At 42.1% G+C, this 22,270-nt stretch overlaps 2 protein-coding genes across 6 annotated transcripts in view; one reads left to right on the top strand and one right to left on the bottom strand.

Moving 5' to 3' along the window:
* The window catches only part of LOC126565520 (transmembrane protein 242), a 479,972-nt gene that overhangs the window by 394,051 nt on the left and 63,651 nt on the right, over nt 1–22,270 (bottom strand). The window lies entirely within an intron of this gene.
* The window catches only part of LOC126563774 (serine/threonine-protein phosphatase 6 regulatory ankyrin repeat subunit B), a 42,257-nt gene continuing 23,901 nt past the window's right edge, over nt 3,915–22,270 (top strand). For all 5 annotated transcript variants that reach the window (XM_050220503.1, XM_050220504.1, XM_050220501.1 and 2 more), the window contains exons 1-3: nt 3,915–4,399; nt 14,204–14,305; nt 18,589–18,690. In XM_050220503.1, coding sequence (XP_050076460.1) covers nt 3,920–4,399; nt 14,204–14,305; nt 18,589–18,690 — 684 coding nt within the window. In that variant the 5' untranslated portion in view covers nt 3,915–3,919. The remainder of the gene's footprint in view (nt 4,400–14,203; nt 14,306–18,588; nt 18,691–22,270) is intronic.

A 22,270-nucleotide genomic window follows, 5' to 3' on the forward strand; every position in this document is an offset into this window, starting at 1 on the left:
CTTAGAAGAATTTCTTAGTCTAGAAATCATTTCCAATGGGTCCAAAATAGCCAAAAACAGGAGCATTACTTTCACGTCGTTTGATACTGACATTCTTTCGCAACTGCCTCGAGGGGAGTCACGCAGCTCTAGCGAAAAGGGAAACAAACCAAACGCCGCTCCCTAGAAACCGAGCAACCATTCAGTTACAATGTGCTGGTATTTGCATTTTTGGTCGTGTGCATGTATCCGAACGGTCGAACAGGACCTCCCGACGCAATAAGGAAGCGGTGGCAAGCATTGTAATAAGCGCAGAAGCACAGAACACTGTCTCCCAAACAAGCCGGGAAGAACGGAAGCGACCGACAATGATTGTAAACATATTTGGACAAACAATTTCCACGCGATACGCATAACAACAAAACACTTTCACCCTCGGTTGATCGGCTGTAGTAGGGTGGCAGGGGCGTTTGACTGGGTCGATGTAGTTTTGTGAACTCATCGCGGGCAAGTACGGCGAACCTCAAGATTACGAGGAGTCCTGACGCTGTCTACAAATAGTTCGATTAAACAAAATATAAATCCTATCCAATAGTTCCTATCAGGATCGAAACCAAAGCCATCTTTCACCGGGTGCGTATCGGGGGAGAAAAAAAAAAGAAAAGCTAAATCACGCTTCGAGTGGAAAAACCCGATTGATGGTTTTATTTTTTTGCTCGAACTACCTATTTTGCAGACCACAAAATTGCTTTATAATTGCTTCATTTGTCCGCGAATGGCGTTCAGATTGCCGAAAACGGTACTCGCTTTCCACCGTAACGCATTGACCGGGGATCGGAGTCGAGGTCGTGCCAGAGTTCATTGGAAAGGTTCACCGAGCAAATACATTTTGCAAATACACATTCATCCTTCGGTCGCATACTCTTGGCTATTACACATACACTACTGTTAAGTGGAGAAACAAAACAAAAACAAAATACAACAAGTACACTGAATCGATTATGCAAATTATGCTCGACCGGTTTCACCCGTACGTCGTAATGGCCCAAAAATTGTGTGCACTTTTCCACATGCCACATGCTGCTGTGTGAAGGAATTTTCGAGCCAAGCCCTTCGGGTGAGGCGGCGATGGCGAAAAATTGATGAGAAAGGCATTGAAAAGGCTTGAGAAAGAGTGGTCAAGCGGCTGGGAAGAGTGGTTGCAGTTAATTTCTGCATATCAGTTTAGAAGGTTTGGTTATAAATGATTAGGATTCGTAAGACTAAGGTGATTTAAGTTAACTAAGGTAAATTAAACTAAAAATCGGGTTTTTCTTTCTCGAAGGAAAAGACTTAACGAAAAATTCATAACTATCTTAGAGTATGTTCCTAATTTAACGAAAAATGTACACGCCAAAATGAAGTTACTTAGAGTTTTAGTTAATTTTTTGCGTTCATTCCGAATATTAAAGAATGCGCATTGCCTAACCGTCAGGCGCAATTCAGAATCTTGGTCGTTTGAATTGGTGATGAATGGACTTCTACCTTCAATAATTTAAATTGCTCTTAAGTTCCTTTACTTGGCATATTCCCGATTTAATAGCGAGCTAAACCACCAAAGAAGCACCCTAAAAACATCATCAACAGCAACTTTGGGCGGAATTTTCATTCACGCAGGAATTTCCACGCGACACTTCCGGTAGTCAACGGTGACGGCGACATCCAAGTTAACCCGACACCGATCGGTATGTCAACCTAGTAACGGTCGTTCCAGCTTTCGATGCCCTTGCTTCGCCCACCTCCCCAGGAGTCACCGCTCACAAGGTCCTGAGCTGATGGATACAATGTTGTTTGGACGCGGAAAACAACACCCGACGACGCGTGCTGGCGGGAGTGGTGTCGGTAAGCTGTGGTTTCGTATGTGGTTCCAGCAATCGGTACCGTGGTAACGTACGGTGACGAAACGGATGCCGAACGGACGTAGCAAAGAAAAAAGCAGCACCAGAGCATGGACGAGGATACCACCGGTAAGTTATACAGGCTACGGTCGCGGTGGTAGTGTAGTAGGCATCCGAGTGCCTGAGTGTTTGTGTGGCTCGTTGTGTTCCACACGATATATGGTAGTACATACGGGGGGGGCCGGTTCGTCAAACTATACAGCCCGAACAGCCCGATCATCCCGAACGCAGCACAAATCCTATCCGAAAGCCAAAGTCCGGGTGGGTCTCGTTGGGGGCCAGGCAGGCACGCAGCGAGGAACGCGAAATCGTTCGCTGAAAGTTTTAAGACCACCGCTACGGTGGTCGCACCACGTTTGGAGTCGGGCAGAACCGTTCGAGACGCTCGACCGAAAGGTTTACCCTGCTGGAAGCCCTCCGAAGGCACACTAGCGCGGGATTTCGTGAATTGCTGTGTAGACATCATCTCTCTTACATACCGCAGTGTGTTCGTGTAGTGGTTCTGGTGAACTGTTAAAGTTTGTGTCCGAGTCAACGTGTAGTTTGCGCGTGTAGCAACGTGTTCTGGGTAGGCTACTTTATACGAAGAGAGAAACAGTGTGTATGTGCGACTGTTACATAAGGCACCCAGGGAGAGGACTTGCGAGTTGTGGAATTTGGACCCGCATAGAACGCCCCAAAATAGGAGGAACAAAAAAAAATCCCCACAGAGATCCTGCTTCGTCTTCGTCAGCTGTCAAAACACCCGAACACCCTCAAACCCACTTGAGGAACACAAACAAAGAAACGCGCCGTTCGGCCCAACCGTCTTCATGTCCGAACCAAGAAAAGAAAGGAGTCCAAGCGGTGCCAAAAGTGTGTTAATGAGATGAGCTGAGGGCGTACGGCGTGGCCTACAGTTACAGCTCGGGTGGGTTATTTCGGTTGAGATTGTGCTAGGGAAAGGTCGCGTTTCGAGCGTCGAAGGATCCCGGACCGGAGTGCCCACCAGGAGCCTCAAAGTGTGTGAGGGTTAACCGTGCGGTTGGCTCGACTCGACGGGGTCCTTCGTTCGGGTGGCGTGTAGCAGTACTTTAATCGTTCGTGGTCACGTTGTAGATAGTTTAATTGGGTAGCAGTGTAAAGGAGTGTTTTGTTTCGCAGTGGGTGTACTCGGGTGTAAGATAACGATGTCCCATGCGAATGGGTACACGTAACCGTTAAGTGTTGTAGATGTGCTGTTTTTTCGCGTCGGCAAGCAATTCGCGCGACTGAGGTCCAAATTAGTGGAGAAATAAAGTTGTACCGGGCTACGATAGAGTACAAGAGTGATGTTAAGTGTAGTTTTTGTCGAGGGGAACTTCAATGGACATGGAGTCTACCGTTGGAGTTGAAGAATTATTGTAGATAGATCTACTAAATTAGTACAAAGCGAATACGCCCATTTGGAGCACCTGGTTAAACGCTTCTCCAATTTTTCGGACATTAAAGTAGAGCTTGATTAAAATGGGACAAAGCACAGTACAATAACTACCGGAGACCGCCCGCACCGTTTTTTTGTTATGTATCCGAGAGGCATAGGAAAATCGATGGAAATTCCATCAGTGGGAAAGGTGAAAAAGGTAAAAAATCCAGCACATGTCAAGGACTTCAACACAAATCTGTTGCACTGCGGTTGCTGAATCAATAAACTACGCCAGTGGGACAATTTGTCGCGAGAGCGTTTTGTTCTGTACGTTTGTTGCGGTATTGAAGTATGTGTTTTAGACGAAAAATAAGTAACGAGTGTATATTGAATTCTTGCAAGTGAAGTATTGAAAGCATTATTGTTTATACTGTGAAAAGTTGATTTCTTTCCCTTCCTCCCAGTGCACGTGGTTTCCCATGGTGTATAAAACGATTGGCTTGTGGAAGCGATGAACGTGTGCGGTTAGATACAATCGTGATTCTTTGCATTGTTCAGCTAGTGACAGTGGAAAGATCAGGGCTAGCAGCAGCAGCAGCAGCAGCAGCAGCAGCACACAATGGATAAGTCAAAAAAGCCACCAGCTACGGCTGGCGGTGGTACCGGTGCGACCGGTACCGGTACAGGTGGTACGGGCCCGGGCGCACCGAGTGCAGCCGGCGGTGGTGGTCCTGGTAAGCCGGGCGGTGCGGCTGGCGGTGGCAAGGGACCGGGTGGCAAGGGTCCGCCGAAAGGAAAGCCCAGCGATAGTGACGCACCGGGAGCCAGCGGTAAGGCGGAGGGTGAGTCGGGCACAGCCAAGGATGATTCCTCCGCCAACGGTGATAAGAAGTCGGATAAGGCTGACACTGAGCAGCCATCGCAGCCGAAGCCTGGCAGTGCCGGTGCGACGGTCCGCGACGGTGCCCAGAAGGTACTTAATCTGGCGATGAAAAGCGAATGGGCTCCCGTTGAAGCTGTGCTGAAAGGCTTGGAAAAGGCGGTTGCCGCCGGGGGCGATGACTCCAATCAAACCCCGCTCGCCGGGGTGCTCGATCCGGTAAGTAGGATGGGAAGGAAGCACGGGAAAAGCATGAATTGTATTTAGAGCAAAAGTAAAGTACAGGGATGATATGGCTTCTAGGGATTTTTGAATAGTCTACAAACCATTAGTGTGAGTTCACTGGTATAGACGACATGTACTACGGAGTATGAAAGGGAGATCACACGTGAAGGACATTGAATCATCACAGCCGTCTGCAAGAATGGATCATAGAATAATCAAACTCAGTAGATGCTCACCCCAGCTTGCAAGGCTTATGTCTTGAGGGTTTTTTGTGAGGGTCGAGGATTTTAGAGAGAGCTCCGAAGTTTAAAAATAACCTTTTTCTATCATGAGCTCTTCCCCATCTCGTCGTTTCAAAATGCAAAACTCCACATGGTCACCAAAATTCCGAATAAAAATATTTTCTGCATTGCCTCGCTTAGCTTCCGACTCTGACCGAACTATCTAAATGTAAGAGGATCTTTAATTTCTTTCGACCTAGGGCCTGTAAGGCTTGATCACTTACAGATCACTGTAAGTGTGTACAGAACCCATATTTTGCTGAAAGATTCCGTTATGAAAACGGTTGGACAGCGAAGTTTGTTAAGGCCGTTTGTATCTCTCCTGGAATTCCTGACGACGCTCATCAGGCGATATAGATGCAAAAGAAGGAGAATTTAGAGCGTATTTTTTGTACTAGTGTGAATAAGGACGATCTTTACAACATTTTGGTGCTTGACTTAAATTCCCTGGGAAGTTAGAAGTTATCCTCGCAGTAAAAGAGCAAATTCTCCTTAGAAGCTAGGTGAGTCTTGTTCTTCTTCTTGGCTTAGTTATCTTTTGTATAGGTAATTTCGGTCATCGACGGCGACGACTGGCTTACTAGACTTTCCGATACCACGTAGTTGGATAGTCAGTCCTCACTACGGGGGACAGTCCGGATTTTAATCCCGTTACTGCCGTGTGAGATCGGCGTTGCTGTCGCCAAACCACCCCTATGATGTGAGCGATTTGAGTATCAGATTTAAATAAAGTATTTTTTTTTCTTTATAAAATTAAAGATTTTAAACTCAATACTGATAATACGGCAGTGCTATGGTGAGGCGACAGCAGCATCAGTTTTCATGCAGCAGGACCGTCGCCGAAGTGGCAAACGGATGTGGGTTTAATCGTGATTCAAAGTCTTCATAACATTAAACCTTTTATTAAAATTTACGATTCAGTCGTTAATTTCTTTTACAATAATGATTTGAAAAAATGAATTGTGATAAAGTTGGATTAAAACTATTAAATTAAGAGCTCCACAAATATTTTATTCACAGAGCTTAAAAAAGCGAGTTGTAATCTCATTAAAATTTTAAATTCCCATGTCTACACTACTGGCATCACGAGCTTTCTTCTTCAGACTAGAAACGTAGAACCCACGCTCGGAAGCTTTTTTGGAATAATTTTACTGATCGTTGACCTTTCCCCTCACAGAGACAGGACGATACACGTTTATCCTTTACAGTAGCACCGCAAACTATTTTCGACTGATTGCGCAATCACTTTAAAATGTCGCCGGCATACCCGACGTGGCTGGTGTCCTGCTCGGTGCGACTTCAAAAATAGCTTTTCTATCGTTTTTCTTGACGGTTGAGGCTAAAGCTAAACGGGCAAAAGAAGGGTGTAACACCCGCTCGTCCACAGGAAGAATTTATTGGTTTCGCAAACATGGCGACATATAACTTAGCTGCCACACTGCTACCCGAATGACCCGTATGAAACGGTGGTCAGTAGCACTGGCCAGTTTGTGGTTCAAGTTATGGACGAGCGTAACACCGTTGAAAGGTTTCGTACCGGGAAACGTTGTTGGTTGGGACAGGTGAGGTGAGTTATGTTTCCAGCCGTTGCGAAGAAGGAGGAAAAATTTATTCCAATGACCGTTGGAAAATGATTCTTTCGTCCGTTTTTTCGGTCCACTAGTGTGTGGGTATGTGTGGAATAAATGGCAAAAACCATGCATGCAAATATACGGCAGTACGGGTTTTCGACTTGATGTTGTAGTTATTGTGTGCCGTACGGCGTACAATAAGAACCGTTTTCAACCCATACTGGTCGCGCTTGACACGCACCAAATTGTTGTTTTCTCCAAGGTAGAAAAGAAACAATTTATCGTTACACTTACACCACCCCGGTGCGGTCATTTGATACGTATTCGCGGAATGTTGACCGGCCTCTATTGTTCAATAGCTTCTCAGGTCTACTCAGCCTGGGGCAAGCCACCAAGAATCACGAATTCGTTAATTGGTGGGCTATTTTAATCAACCCAATCATAAAAGCCCAGACCCTAGCGAAGCTAATTGGCAGCTTGATATGATGGATATGATGGAGAGCGGTGCAAAAATACTTGGTTACCGACCTGGCTGGACGTCTTGGATATGTTTGGCAAAATTTAAGCATCGCATGCGTCACTCAAATTGAATCACACGGCAGTCCGGTGCGTGTTGGGTCATTTTTCTGTAAACGTGTGTAATGGTATAATCGTTTATAGATGATAAAAATGTTCCCTTACTGCCCTAGAGCCGGCTTATTCGAACCATGACCCATGTGATGACCTCAAATTTGCCTCCAAAAGTTAATTTTAGCTCAGCAAAATGGCCACCATTTCACCGAGAGTGTGCAATTAATACACACCAATAAAAAACAAAAGGCTAAATGAAGCATCGTTTCCGACAGCAGCGAACTACTTCATTGCGCAATGAATGCGGTTACGCTGATTGAAATCATTTTCCCATGAACCGTTCGGTTTATAACCTTTTCCTCGTTTGGCTGCGAGTGCATGACGACAAGTGAACACCGAAACGGCAGTTAAATAAAAAAGCATATCTTTAAATCTACTGCAAAGGGACCTTTCTTGAAGGTTTTTTATGTCGCTTAGCGCTATGGAAATCTTGGTAGCATGTATATGCGGTCACTTCCAGTATCGGATGGCCATTTTTATCGCTGAAAAGGTCACAATGCTTCGAACGGGGTCAGCAATGGTCATGAAAACTGCAGCAAAACTGCACCATACTTGCATCATGCGTCGCAGGACGGGCTTTTATGAATGTCATGCCTGATTAAAAAAAAACCTTGTGGGAATTTATTTTTACCTATTTTTTCCCTCTTTATCACACACTTCCATCGGTCATCGGAGCAATGAGAGCTTTCTGCAGCAATCTTCGTCGTTTTAATCGCAAAGAGTTTGCTTACCCTTCTTCGCGACTGCTGATCCTGATCGACCGTTGTGTCCGTGTCAAACAAGCGATTGGGCAACGGAATAGCCACTGTGAGTGAAGGTTTGCTGATTATATTTTAATTATGATTACTAACTGTGTTTAAGCGGTACGAACTAAAGCTTACACCGGTGTTGTGCCATACGAGCATAAGGCGCCCAGTGTGCTAATGGTGATGGATGGGGCTGTACGACTAGGCTTGCTGCTTTCTTTCGATTCCGATTAGACGAGATGAGAACGCAAGGTTAACGGTAGAATTGTATGATTTGCCATCCTTTGCGAGAGAAGAGAACTTTCACATTGACCGAGCTTTCGCACAGTAGTTTGATTAAAATAGAAATGCTAATGAATTGGCACCGGCTGCGTAACGATAAGCGAGACGCCCTTGAAAGGGACCAATGGCATCAACTTTGACTGGCAGCGTGTAGCAGAAACAAGAAGAAAATAATCGTTTATATTTGCTCTTCAAAGAAAATCATTACATGGTATGGTTTTGAAACGTTCAAATGGCTTGTTTTGCCTACCGCTTAACGCATGGTGAATCGATTTCTAGCGTGTTGATTCATTTAAATCTCCAGCCTGTAACGTTTTGTTGTCCCGAGCAATAGGCGGGATCTCCGGGGGTGGGTGCGCATTTGTCACATGCGCTGTCGCTGTGCTGTTTTGCTGTTGAGATAAGACATCAATCGAGTAGAATGGTGGGCCTGGCTTACATATGACTAAAGATGTATGTATTAAACAGCTGTCTGTCTATACTCGAAATATAGTATGACATATTTTAAACTGTTTCATAACTTCAACATGACGCATAAAATAACATAACATAACATGACTCATAAAATAACGAGTTCATATGAAAATACGAGATGAAAATCATAAATAAGTCGAGATAGAATAGAACTACTGAAAATAAATGGCAACGCATGGCAAGTCGTTTAAATATGCCATTCACATTGCAAAGCAAGTAGGTACACTCTTTATGATTTGCCTGATGAACAAATTGTTCAGGCTTTTTATTAGTTAACTCTGTCCCTTGGTGGTTGGTTCAACAGTCTGTGGTCCATGTATACTTGTTGCCTATATACTGTCAAAGATCTTGAGATCTTCGTCAGTTTATTTACAAAAACTATAGTTATTTTTCATACCACCTGCTCACTACGTCTGTTACGAACGGTTTAATTGCCTGTCATCGCTGGGTACCTTAGTAACGATAATACGTGGGGTGCTATATATATTTCTGGCTTAGGTTTCAAGAAGTGCTCACAACGTTTTTGACGTACGACCATCAGTTGTGATGTTTACAATTGACTTGAACAAATCAGTTTTGCCAAAAAGATGGAATTGACCCGTTGAACATTTTCGTGCGCTCATTTTTCACAACTTTCGACGTGGGCTATCAAGACAAGACTGCTTTGAAGCACTCAAATCTTTGTATGGCGATGAAGCATCGTCCTATAGCACTGTTAAAAACTGGGATAATGAATTTAATCGTGGTCGACGCACAATATCATTATATGACATACCGTGAGATAAAGGCATCTTTGGGCATTTCTTTCACCAGCATAAATAGTTAAACAGTTAAACAGTTTTGCACAAACACCTGGCCTTAAAAAAAATTGATGTCGTTGGATCTCACATATGTTGGCAATCGCTCAAAAAAGGCTCGTCTCGGTTGATGCAAGGAAATTTTGGAAAAATACGATTATGGTGCTTCAAAAGATGTTTATAAGATCGTCATGGATGTATGCGTATGAGCCCGAAACAAAAACAACAATCGACCGTGTGGGTCTTCTATCTCGAGCCAAATCCAACGAAAATTATCCCTGGAAGAAGTACTTTGAAGCAAATGGTCGCCTGTTTCTCTGGGAAAACTGGTCATGTAGCGACTGTTTCCCTTTACAACGTGCAACAACCAATTCTGAATGGTAAACCGCAATTTGTTCGCTAGGAAGCCTTCAGAGAAAAATTCGGAAAACGAGCAACAGAAGACGGATCATTCTTCACCTTGTCAATCCGAGCTCTCACACATCGGCTTAAATCATCGCTTATTTAACTGGTCAAAACGTCGTATTGATGGGTCAAATTCACACTACAGCCCTAACTTGGCAACCAATGACATTTTTTTCATTGACGCACATCAAGAAAAAAAAGCGTGGCCAACCATTTTTGTCCCCAGAAGATGCTGTTGAATAACCGAGTATGCCCGGAATAAGGCAAAAAATAAGGAGGAAATGCCTTATCAATATGATTTTTAAATTTATTCAACACAAACGGTGTTGACAATACGACACTGGACCGTCATAATTAATTATAAATAAATAAACAAGATGCCGTTGAAGCGTTCAAAAAACCACGTTTTGGAGGTATCTCAATCAGAGTAGAAAAAGTGGTTCGACAATTGGTTAAAGCGCATGTGAAAATATATGAGTCATACTGGAGAATACTTTGAAACGGAATAAAACAATTTTTGATGATTAAAATTGCATTTTCATTATTAGGACGCACAACGTTCGAAGATTTATTCGGCTATCGAAAAAAAAAAAAAAGCGTAAAAGCACCATGAGAGAGGGATATCGGGCAGATTAGGTCACAAGAAGAATAGAATAGAGAATAGAAGCGCGCGTTTTAACACGCGTAGGAACATCACAATAAACACAGATACAAACATAAAAAAAAAACATTATTTACTTATTTGTATAAATGTGATAAAATATATGTTGTGTGATTCGTTAAAAGAAGCTGTTCTTCAAAGTGATCGAAAGAAAGATGGGTGGAAGCTTGGATCTGATCGTCTGAGCAATTAAAGCGACCGAAGCATTCAGCAGAAACTGTGGTTAACAAGCAGTGAAAAAGTTGTCACATCTCGTACTCTTTTCTTCAGAATTGGCAGCTACCAGTAAGATTTCGAGTACTAGGAGCCCCCCCCCCCCCAAAACTTTCCATTTGCTTTAAAAACTAATACAGTGTGTTCGAATATACTTAAAAAACGAGCTCAAACAATGTAAACATAAGATATAATTTTTGGAGTATTTTTTTTACCAAGAGATTGAGACGTTTCTCAAACGAATCACACGTGGCCCGCACCTGTTCCATCGGCATTTCGTCCCAGATCTTGAAAATAACGTTCTAGAATTGGTCAAATGTGTTCACTTTATACTCGCTTTGCTGGGCCAGCATGTATGACCATACATAGTAATCAAGGGGTATGAGATCCGGGGAATTGGGTGGCCATGACTACTTATCTAGAAACCCCGTCAAATTCCCCTGACACCACGCTTGGACGATATTCGCCGTGTGGGCCGGAGTGCAGTCTTGTTGGAAAATGTAGGGATCCTGTAGTGCCGGAATCACAACCATCTCCAGAACCTCGGTTTTGTAGTACGCGTCGTTAATCTTGATGTTTTTCTCAATAAAAATCAGTAGGAGCTTCCCATGCCTAGATACGGCCCCCCAAACCATCACCGACGCGGCATTTGGAACCGTAGGATGTTTATTTGTGACGGGGGGATGCTTTTCCAACTTCGGCGGCTACAAACGATCATTTTGAACATTGTGCGGCTGTTCCAAAACGAAGAGTTTCTCATAGGAAAACACGAACACCTGACCTGCGTGCCGCGAAAGTATCAATTTGCATCTGTCCAGCCTCTTTTTCTTTGCCGCTTTCGTTACTCCGTGTACTTTACATTTCTTGTACGGCTTATACCCTTATGTCATAATAGTGTGAGTCGTCCCGATTGACACATTCAGGTCAGAAGCAGTCTTCCGGATCGAGCAGGTCATTTTTCGACGGATCCGTTCCCTCACCGCGTTGATGACTGCTGGCGTCCTCGCCGAACGCGTCCGCCCGGATCTTGTACAGTCCTTGGCCGAGCCCATCTCCCGGTACCGACGGATTGTAGTAACCGTGAGATTTAAACCGCCGGTTTATATCGCCGGGCTGCTCACCGCCCACAAACAATTACTCAATACTCAAAGATCGCGGCGCTCTTTCAAGGTGCACAGTGTTTACACACTAAGAGACAGTTAGTCGACACCACATGCAACGGTTAGCCTGTACATGATACTGAAGCTGACAAAAATATAAATACAGAGAATACACTGAGTGCACAACTACAAACCGATGAAAAATTGTAATCGGACTTATTGAACACCCTTTAATGTAAACAATATTCTGTTGAGATTTTGAAAAATCACTTATACAACAAAAAGACCACTAGTCACGAGAAATTTCAGAATTTCAAGTTCTCAAGTTTAAGTTGAGAATTTGGCACATACACAATCTGGCTACACGGGGCGACGGATTAAAGGTTTAAATCGCATTTTTGAAACTTTTTGACAGCTTTGCGTCGATTTCATAGTTATATACCTTTCATAGTTTCATCATAATTTTATAGAACATTTCTTTCTTTTGGTAAAGATTATGTATTGTGATTGGTTTAAGGGAATAAAGTCTATTTCCTGTAAATAAGGAGAAATATTCTCTGTCGTTTTATAAAAGTTATCAGCAAATGCTTTGCCTTGTGATGAGTAACATTATGTTTTATTGTTTTTCTCATAGAATAGCTATAGTATTACAGATTTCACAAAATATATATCTCCTTTTCTAAGAAAACATGAGATAGCAAATTATGTAAGTGGATGTTTGGTCTTATTTACATACAAAATAAAAACCAAAATTCCATTAAGGCACCCTGGAACCACCTCATGACTATGACCCTCCAAGTGCTGGTCCAGCGTGTTAGCTTTCATCTTCAGGACATGGGGAAAGGATGCATCAAGCATGTCAAGCATGTCAAGCAAGACCTAATGCTCTGCGATGTGGGAGATTATTTCCACATCAGGCATCTACGCCATTTTCAACAGCGTTAGCTGTATGACGGGACTCTCGGCGAGATAGTTTACCTTCCATTATCCAATTCTGGTTTAATTTTGTCTTTATGCTGCATGCTGCTGTTGTCATTACTGCCGTCCAGTTTGTGGGACTGAAACACATGAAGCTATTGAGCGGTTGCATTCAATTAAAACATGATGTGGTTACTCTGCTGTATCAGGACAAGCTGGACAACTATCAGATTGAAGTTTTGAAGACGCCATGTCCCGTAAGGAGTTAGGTTGAACAGAAATCAACCTGTTTCCTACCAATCCACTGACTGACATCACTGATGATGCGTACACCGAACGTAAAGAGAAGAATTCCATTCTCGTTGCCATGGATTACAACCCTACCTCACTGGGCTACATTTATAATGTTCAGTACTATAAGTACTGAACAACTCTCTACGACAGATGATGTTTCTTGAAAAACACGTAACGTTACTCCTTGCTAAAGTGAAACTAGTCTTAATGCGATTCAAACCATGACGAGTGTTAAGCGAAGCTAAGGAGTTAATGCACATGCCATGTCACACCATGTACAAATAAATCTCTAATAATTCAGCACAACTAAACATAGCATCCGCATATCCGTGACCCACTGTTATGCTTCGTTTTTCTGCCGAATCGACACGCACTTTGCGACGACATTGAATACCAGACGCCTTTCGAATAATAGTGCAAAGAAAGTATTTGAATTTTCACTTCCGTCGATGCATAACAATGCAGCTAAAGTATGCAAAACTGTCTCACTGTATGCAAACTGTTCTCTCGAGGAATAAAAAACTGCGTGCGTTGCAAAGTGCTGAAACGCAAGGCGCATAAATTAAACCAAAATAGCAACCAGTGGACCTACAGGACTGGCTAGAGGCCACACAGTAGCCTCCATTAGCATATTTTAAAACGCAACGGAGAAGGAATACCGCGCGAATCGGTTGCTTTAAAGTAACCCGGCAAGACATGCCAAACCATAAAACATCCCTAACCGTTTTCGGTGGGCAGGGGTTTGGATAGGGGTTTGGCACTTTTGCTGAAGAATTTCATTTCTCAATCCACGTCTGAAAGGTAGTGTTCGGAGTCACTTCGTTTTTCTTCTTTGAAAGTACAACAAAGAACTGCTACGAAGCCTTACGGTAGGCCTCAACGTTTGGTCAACTGTGTCAACGACACCACCCGGTATTACAGTTGACCGTTCTGACTGATGCTTCTGAGGGTGGTTCCGTTTACTACCCCAACTCCTTCCCATGTAGATGAAATAATAGATTGCACGCTAGTGACGCATGGAATACGGTGTACTGGGTGGTATTTTCACATGCAAGACGTCCGGCACACGTAGACGCGTTGGCACGGGCCACGCAAGAACGAAACTATGCTCAAGACATACGAGCAAACCACGACGAGCTAGGAAAGATCTAGGACACAAGATAAAGAAAATGGCAACCAAATGTGGAACAGTGAGAGGGGGGAAAAATTGTCGTCCTTTTGTCGCACAGCAGGGAGTGAGATGGGAGTTTGGAAGTTGAAATATTAACTACAGGAAGCCATTATTATCGACCAATTTTAAACTCCTCCCGCCGAAAATAATTAGAAACTGTTGAGCATGAAGTGGTTTTGAGCTTTGTGGACGTTTATATGAGTTAGGTAGGAACTTTATTTTAATCGTTTTGTTTTTTCAAACCATTCATTACAGGCCACCGGAATGACGCCCTTGATGTACGCCGTCAAGGACAATCGGACACCTATCCTGGACAGGATGCTCGAGCTCGGTTCGGATGTAGGCGCCAGGAACAATGTGAGTATTCCGTTGTTGAACCACAAAAAAAAGCAGTGTTCCCGTGTGACCTCTAGCGTAAAGTGTATTTCGCAACGGTGAGAAAATGCCCTTCAATATGTTCCTGCCGACTGCATTCCGCAATCGAAATAAACTTCGATAAGGCACGCACCACGTTGACCACCGTGGTGAGGCAGTAAAAAATCCCTTTTTGGGACGGAGCGTTACTCGTACGCTACAGGTCATCTAGCCGTCATATCTCAACCGGTCTAGAGAGGCACAATACGTTCGAGAATTCGTTGAACTTCACCCGAATAAGCGGAGTAGTGTCGGCAGAGAAATAAAAGCTTTATCGCTTACGCTCGCACCACCCGGCTCACCGGTTCACTGGAGGGTGGTTGATTAGGAGTCGTATTTGGGAGTTTTTTTCCGACTTTCCTCTTATTTTTTTGCCGATTCTGACCAAAGCGGGGCTAGAGCTCTTGAAATACTTTTACTGATGAACTTTACCCACTTTTTGGGTGGGTGATGATGATGCAAATGAGGCGAGTGCTTCAATGGGTGATTCGGTTAGCCTGCTAATACGTCCAACTTGAAACGGTTTTATATATGATTGCAGACATATTTTATAATAATGTGAAATTGAGAACGGTTTAGGATTGTTTAATATACGTTTTTGAATATTAAATTGAAGGCAGGTTTTACGTTTCACGATAGCAAAAGAAAATTTAAAAAATTGAATTGCCTTAATTGTGTCCTAATCAGTTGAATTATGTTTTTTTTTGTATTCTGAATTTTATTAAGTGGAGTTGTACATCCAGTTCTTATATTTGGAGCCTACCAACGGCTTAAGTATTGACAGTAACTCATAGCTATTGTACTTCAATTTTATTTCAACAATTTAAAAATAGAAAATATTTAGTAGCAATAATTCACTTCATCCTCATCATTTGATTTCAATATTTAAAAGATCAATACTTTCCACGCTCCACTGTCAGTTGGCCCTTTCGGACTGGTCAGACCATGACCTCGTTCGGTATCATTAGATGTGCGCCGGTATGTTTGCTCCCCGTCCCACCTTAGTCTGAGCCATTTTAGTTATCGCCGGCAACCTTTCGTCATGTCCTTCGCACATAACATTTTGACGGCTTTCAAGTACATATTTCTGTCTGATGTCGGTTCTTCCGGTTCATTTCCGTGGTTTGATGTTTGTCTAGATATTTTTGCTTGTTGTTATATGTTTTTCACGTTTCAAGGTATTTTTTTCTAAATTTTCCTATCAACTGCACTTTTCGTATGTAACTTGCTGTTACTTCGATTTTAACAGAACGATTTGTTTCACAAAGCAAAAATCTGCTTTCCTTACCCAAACTACACCACCAGCAATATTGATTAGCGATGCATCCGTTTCGCGAGAATCGTACGTTTGCATGCGAGCACAAAATCAATCAACAAGTTAACCACCCGTTTGCTCCATCGCAAGAACCTCAAGAAACGCTCGGTCGGATGTCCACTGAACTGGTACCACACCCACACGGTAGCCGTGAAATGCAAACCAGAAAATTACTTCTCCCTCAACCGGACGCAACAAGACATCAATTTCAATTTCGACCCCGTGAGCAGGGTTGGAGATTTTAAGGTTATCATTAGGGCAGGGCTTATTGTTGTGACAGCGCGTAAAGATGTGGTGCTACCTTGACATCCTTTTCCCTTTTTGGTTGAGAGTCAGTTACCGATCGTCGTCGGAAGTGGACATGAAAAATGCTTTTTTGTGCGATGAATCATTGTGTGTGTCCTACGCAGCACCGGTGTCGTCTTGCAGGAAAAATCCACCTACAGGACACATCGATGCCTCGCCTTTTAACCAAACCCAGCGTGCTGGTGGATGAATCATTTAAATTGGACAATGATTTATTGGCGGAATGATTAGGACATGTGGCTATGAAGGTCGCTTGGGTCGTGATGTATTGGCAAGAAGGGAGCCTTGGGCGGATCAAGGTAGGTCCGCTAATGAGCAGGTTTCTGCTTAAAACAAATTGGTCATTAGTAGAGAGGTTTCTTCCGTTTGGAAAGATATTCAAAAAGCGGTTGGTAATTAGAGTTAAAAAATGTACCTCTTCAGTCACTCTGCGCTAATTAATTGGAATTCGAACTCAACTCAAACTCACCTCGAAATCCTTAGTCCGTTGCGAAATATCTGGATAGTATTGATTTTATTTTGTGGCGAAAACACATATTAAATAGAATCATTTTATTGGCAAAGATTTACCGATAAGCGTCCCTAGTACGGTGGAAACTTTCCAATTTGTCACCAATAAACTTTATGTCTTATGTTTTAGCTTTGCTACCTACATTGGTTACTAATACATCCAACACTTGTTCAATGTTTCATCGGTGTTTGTACAACTACAACTTCCCCTCCAAAGCTGTTCACAAACACTTGCCCAGGTTCCTAGCGACGAAGCTAAAGCGAGAAGAAGCAAACATTTTTCGTGGCAAATGTGCACAAACACATACGTTCTGCTATTCACTACTACCAAATCACTATCCGAACGGTATATAAGCGCTAGGACCCACGGTTTTATTGTAAGCGTGCCAAAGTTTTGCTTCAGACGCTTTGGCTTCAATGGAAAAAGTTGTCGATAGGCCACCATGCATACCAGAAATGACTCATTTGCATGATCGTCATCGCACAATCATCATCATCGCAGGGTCCGGTAAAGCATGATTTTGGAACCACTGTTTGGTGTGAAAAGCAACAGGTTTAGCGTTCTTTTTTTTTTCCTGTTACAAAGCTCCGCTTTAGTAGCCGGCTTTTGGCATTCGAAGTCCGTTTTGTTTCCGGTTTCCGGGTGTGCTTACTTAACCAGCAGCTCCAACGAACGCCACTGCATCCTGTGTCTCACGTCACGGAAAGCGAATGTTTATCAAAATATCGTTCACCGTTGCAATAAATAACGCGTCAAAGCACGCTGCGGGGTTTTAAAATGTTAAATGGAAAAATCAACTAGTTTTTGTCCCATTTGCATATTTAGCCGCAGTGATAAATTTGGCACTCGTTGCTTAAATGGCAAATTTTGGCTATTTTTAATTGAAAACTGAAGTTCTCAGTCCAAACGATGAGAAGAGAGAGAAAGGAAAATTCCGTTTTAGCAAAGTGTTTTTTTTTTCTGCGGATTGAATCTCGAATCTGGAAACCGTTTCAAGAGTTCAAGGGTATCTTCTCGCGTGTTGAACCACAAACCAAGCATTACTGCTGTAACGTTGATCGTGTGTCAAAGTGTGTGGCAACCGTTTCTTTGGCACTGCTAAACATTCGGTGAGCTTCGGATGAACTTTGCATGTTTGACGGTGGTTTCCTGGCGCACCCTTTGGGCAACCGGATGATGGGAAAACAGCAAGGTTTCTTATCTAATTAGACCCATTTGCATCATCGAAGCGTGATTTGGTGGAAAATGGGCACATTTTAAGGTTTTTAGGTTAATTGAGAAGAAAGTTGGGCACGTGGGCAGGTGGTAAGATTGAGGGTTATTTTCAAATTCGAGGAGTGGCAGCCAATAAAGTGGATTAGAAAATGTGAACTTTTAAGAAAGAAATTAAATTAATGTAAAACGCTAATAGGTTTCTGATGCAAGGTTTTGATGTCCATTTTGAATAAAAAAGTTGAAGTTTTCATTGTTATTTTGCAATTGTCAAACTACACCTTTGTAAAATTATGAAGAATGATTCGTGCAACACGATTATGGGTCGACTTACTGATAAGCCATGTAATTTATGCTACAAGGTTTCGAAAGCATGTTCACCAAAACTGTGACCTTTTTCATGTTTTAAACTTCCCGAAACGTGTTGTTGTATTGTGAGCTTTTTCTTCGAAAATTAACATCTCGCGTGAGGTTCCGGCCTGAGCAAGAAATGAAAGGTTGTTGATCTTTGGACGGTGATAAAAATGTAATCATATGATCGGAAACAGTATACCTTGCCGACATGCTCCTGTACAATTAACTCACGAAAACATGCTTGAGTACCAAAGACTGTGCTATATGTTGAAATTTACTACGTTTTATATGAAATAAATATGAAATTGAGTTGCTTTGCAGTATAGAATTTTTATTTTATTTATTTATAATTAATAATGACGGTCCAGTGCCGTATTGTCAACACCGCTTGTGTTGAGTAAATTTTATAATCATCTTGATAAGGCATTTACACTTTGCAGTATAGAAGTAAGTGTTAAATATAAATTATAAAATATATTTAAATATAATCTCTGCTGCTTATTGATAACACATTTTCATCTTTTGCAGGACAATTACAATGTGATACATATTGCTTCCATGTACTCTAGAGAGGATGTAGTTAAATTACTTTTACAAAAGCGAGGAGTGGATCCTTATTCAACTGGTGGGGTAAGTAAACTGTTTCAAACATGAAGACATGTGCCGCAAAATAAAGCTCTATCACCAATCCAACGAAGGACAATCCATCAGAGAGTGTTATTGGCGTGGTAATTGCTTGTGACGGACAGGCGACATGCTGCGTGAAGGATCGTGCGCCTCCATCGTAAAAGACCAGGCGTCTCCATGGGACGTTTCGAACTCTTTAGTAGATTTTAAAAGATTTTTCAATTTCTAGTCCTGCAAAATATGAAACAATTTTTTTTTTAATTTTCTAATAGCATGCTTACGTGTATGTGAGCGTGTGTTAAATATTTTACACATACAAACCCTATCAATCAAGCACATTCAATACAATACAAACCTGCAACACACAACCCCATGCAAAATACACCAATCTACCTTTTTCCCGGAAGAAATGCCACTTCCGGCTGCCGATTACACACGCTACACTATCATTCAGCAGGAAACTTTATCCATATTTGAGTATGAGAAAAAAAAACTCCGAACATACCAACACAACCCAATGCTCATACCATGGCATCGCAAATGCATACCGACGTATTCCAACCTCAGGGCTAGTGGGGGACGACAGCCAGAGGAAGGCGTAACGATATTTCTATCATTTTGATGTCTGTACTGCACGGCTCGCTTCGCTTTCGGGCGTAACAGTCGGGCGGCCCCAAAAAACAAAACGCCGAAGAGACATTGATTTGTCGTTGTTTATGCCCCCTAGCGTCGGTCGGTTGTTTGCTTGTTCGGGTGAAAACGTTCTCTTTCGCTCCCGCCTATTTGTTTACCGCGTACTTGTTTACTCGTTCGTCTTGGAGCGTAGAACACAATTTTTTTTAAGCGTTCTTAGGCCCAAAGGAAGACAATCAGCCCATTGAAGTTGGGGTCTGTAGGAGGCGGGATTAAAGGGGAGGGCAATATTTTCAATTTCAATGCTGCAAAAAAAGATGGGACTTATTTCAATTTAGTTGAACTTCGACTGTTTGGCATCGTAGTCGCGTCGCATCGGGAACGCGGTTTGCTTCGAAACGCGGGGAACCTAATTCAAAGTGACGCAGGCTGGGCAGTGAAAGGTGGTTCATTGTTTTGCTTCCCTGCAGTTTTTTTTTTCTTTTTGTTTTGCCCTTGGCCCGGGTCTATTCTTGGGAGGATTCATATACAGTTTGAATCCGATAAGGTACTAGCATTATGTAAGGTAACGAGGGGTCTAGAGGGATTTCGGTGCTGATAAGCGCAGTAGCGTACGAGTGCACACGTAATAACGTACAGTGTGTGGAGGTGTTGCTAGTGATAGTGGTAGTAACGAGGTGACAATCGTACCAACTGCCATTTTGCAATTGTGACCGCGTACAGTAACATGCCTGTGGTTTGGATGGTGAAGTGGCTTCTGGCGTAAGGCCCTCTTGCGGCATTTTACTGTAAACTCGCTCCTTCGATGGTTCTAGCGAATGCCCAAAGATGTCAGGATGTGGTGGGTTCGAAAGTAAATAAAAACAAAGCCACGTGTTTATGCTGTGCAGCCGAATAGAAGAGAAAAGGAACGAAGTAAAAGAAAGCCCATCGACGTAATAAAAACACACATAGCCGGTGGTCGGTTCAACCGGTTCAAGGCAGAGTTCCAAGCGGTTGATTCCGCGTGGATTATGGTACATGGTTGTTGTCGGCCGGTTTTTTACAACTCGTTGGCGCTAGCAGCGTATGAACGCGGACTGTATGGTTGGTCCGGCAGAGCGGTGCAGCAGCTACGAAGCTATGTTGAAGCAGATTGTTACTATTCAGCGTTGGGACTATTGAGAACCGGCATGTCGGGTACCAAGGGATGGAAGATTAAGGTAATGTGGGATGTTTTGATTTTTTGTAACCGAGTAAAATTAATGATGGATTCGTGTTGCAGTTATAAAAAGAAATTGTTGTTCATTGCGAGATATTTTTATTTTAAAAATAATTGTTGAGTAAGATACATCAATTTCAACTTTTAGCCATATTTGTTGCTTTGAAATCGTATTTCTGCAATCTTTATCTATTTTCCTCCTCCTCCTTCACATACCCTTTTTTTTTAGTCTACACCCATGAAAGGCTGTATTTTTTTGTTTTTCTTGACATTGCCAGACTCATCTAGGGGAAGGCGGTCCGAACTAGATTTGATATGCGACTCAGCCATTTAAAGATCGACGCCGCTACCGCTTCGACCACTGGAGCACTTTAATTTTTGGTTTTTAATTTTATTTTAAAAAATCAATAAAAGAAAGACCATTTTTGTTTTCTTTTATTCAATCAGACCCGTATTCCATTGCCGTAAAACTACAATATTTTGTTTATGATATAAAAGATCACAATACTATTGTTTGTGGCGCTAAAGATTAATATATTGAAGTCAAAATACGAAAGTCGAAACGAAAACGAAGCCGAAAACTTAAAGTATGTTTGAAATGATAAACTAGATAAACAAATTAATATATATATATATATAAGCAAATATCTCAAGTTTCATAAGCTCTTAGTAAAATGTTTGTTTATTTATTATTAAATTTGGTGGCACGTTGCCATATTGTCATTTGAAGATTATTTTTATTAAATCTTATAAATAAACTAAATCTTATGTATGTTTATAGAAATCTTTGAATAATGCATGACCAATGTGAGATTGAGAGTTATGAACTATCAAATCATGATATCTTACATATTTTAAGTTTTGTTAATTATTATGAAGCAATTTTTTCTTAAATTCTCGAAAATCAAGTTTATTTTTGCGTTCGTTCTTAAACTTATTCAATTTAATATTGTCGTATAACTCTTTTAGACCTCCAAGAAAGAAATATATGCAGATTATTAGAAACACTTGCTAAACTATACAAATACTGAACAAAAGTCACGGCAAACGTTAAGATCAGCTTTTTTTAATCCGGTTGAAACCTGTTTATAGTGTACAAGTTTTTTAAGCTACACATTGAGATAACACTTTTTCATAGCTTCTGCCTCAACCTCTTTTGTTTATGGTTGTTCGTAGCTACAATGCTTTTGAAACACATATTAAAACACCTTTTAAAATTAGCTTTGTGTGAAATTGAAGTTTAACTGTTGTGTAAATCGTTTCTCGTCTAGCCTTTTTTTATAATCGTTCCTACATGCATTGTTTCACGTGCATTGAAGCTTAGTTTTGAAAATGAGTAACATGCTAAATGTGGGCCAAACCATATCCGTTCGTGAACCCTACATTACCCTACCAGCCGCGTGTCATTTCTCAATAAAGTGTGTGTTTTTGGATATGCACAGGTGAAATACACCTGTACTACTAGAACAAAGGGTACGCCTTTTCACATGTTTACCCTTAAATGTAGAAAATAGCCCCACACGGTACGATGTGCCGGGGAAAGAGATTAAAGTCAACGGGCACGTACGCTTTCGCTGTGCTTTCTCTGGTGCATTTAACGCCAAATTTGAGTGAAGGCTCTGCCAGTATTTCTGCACACAAACTGAATTGTGCCAGTTGTGTAGAGTGTGTGTGTGTGTGAGTGCCTGTCAGCTCGTTTACGCCTTGCGGTTCCTTACGTCTATACGGCACAAATCGTTTTTGAGCAAA

The sequence above is a fragment of the Anopheles maculipalpis genome, chromosome 3RL, assembly GCF_943734695.1.
Source record: "Anopheles maculipalpis chromosome 3RL, idAnoMacuDA_375_x, whole genome shotgun sequence".
In the NCBI taxonomy this organism is placed as follows: domain Eukaryota; kingdom Metazoa; phylum Arthropoda; class Insecta; order Diptera; family Culicidae; genus Anopheles; species Anopheles maculipalpis.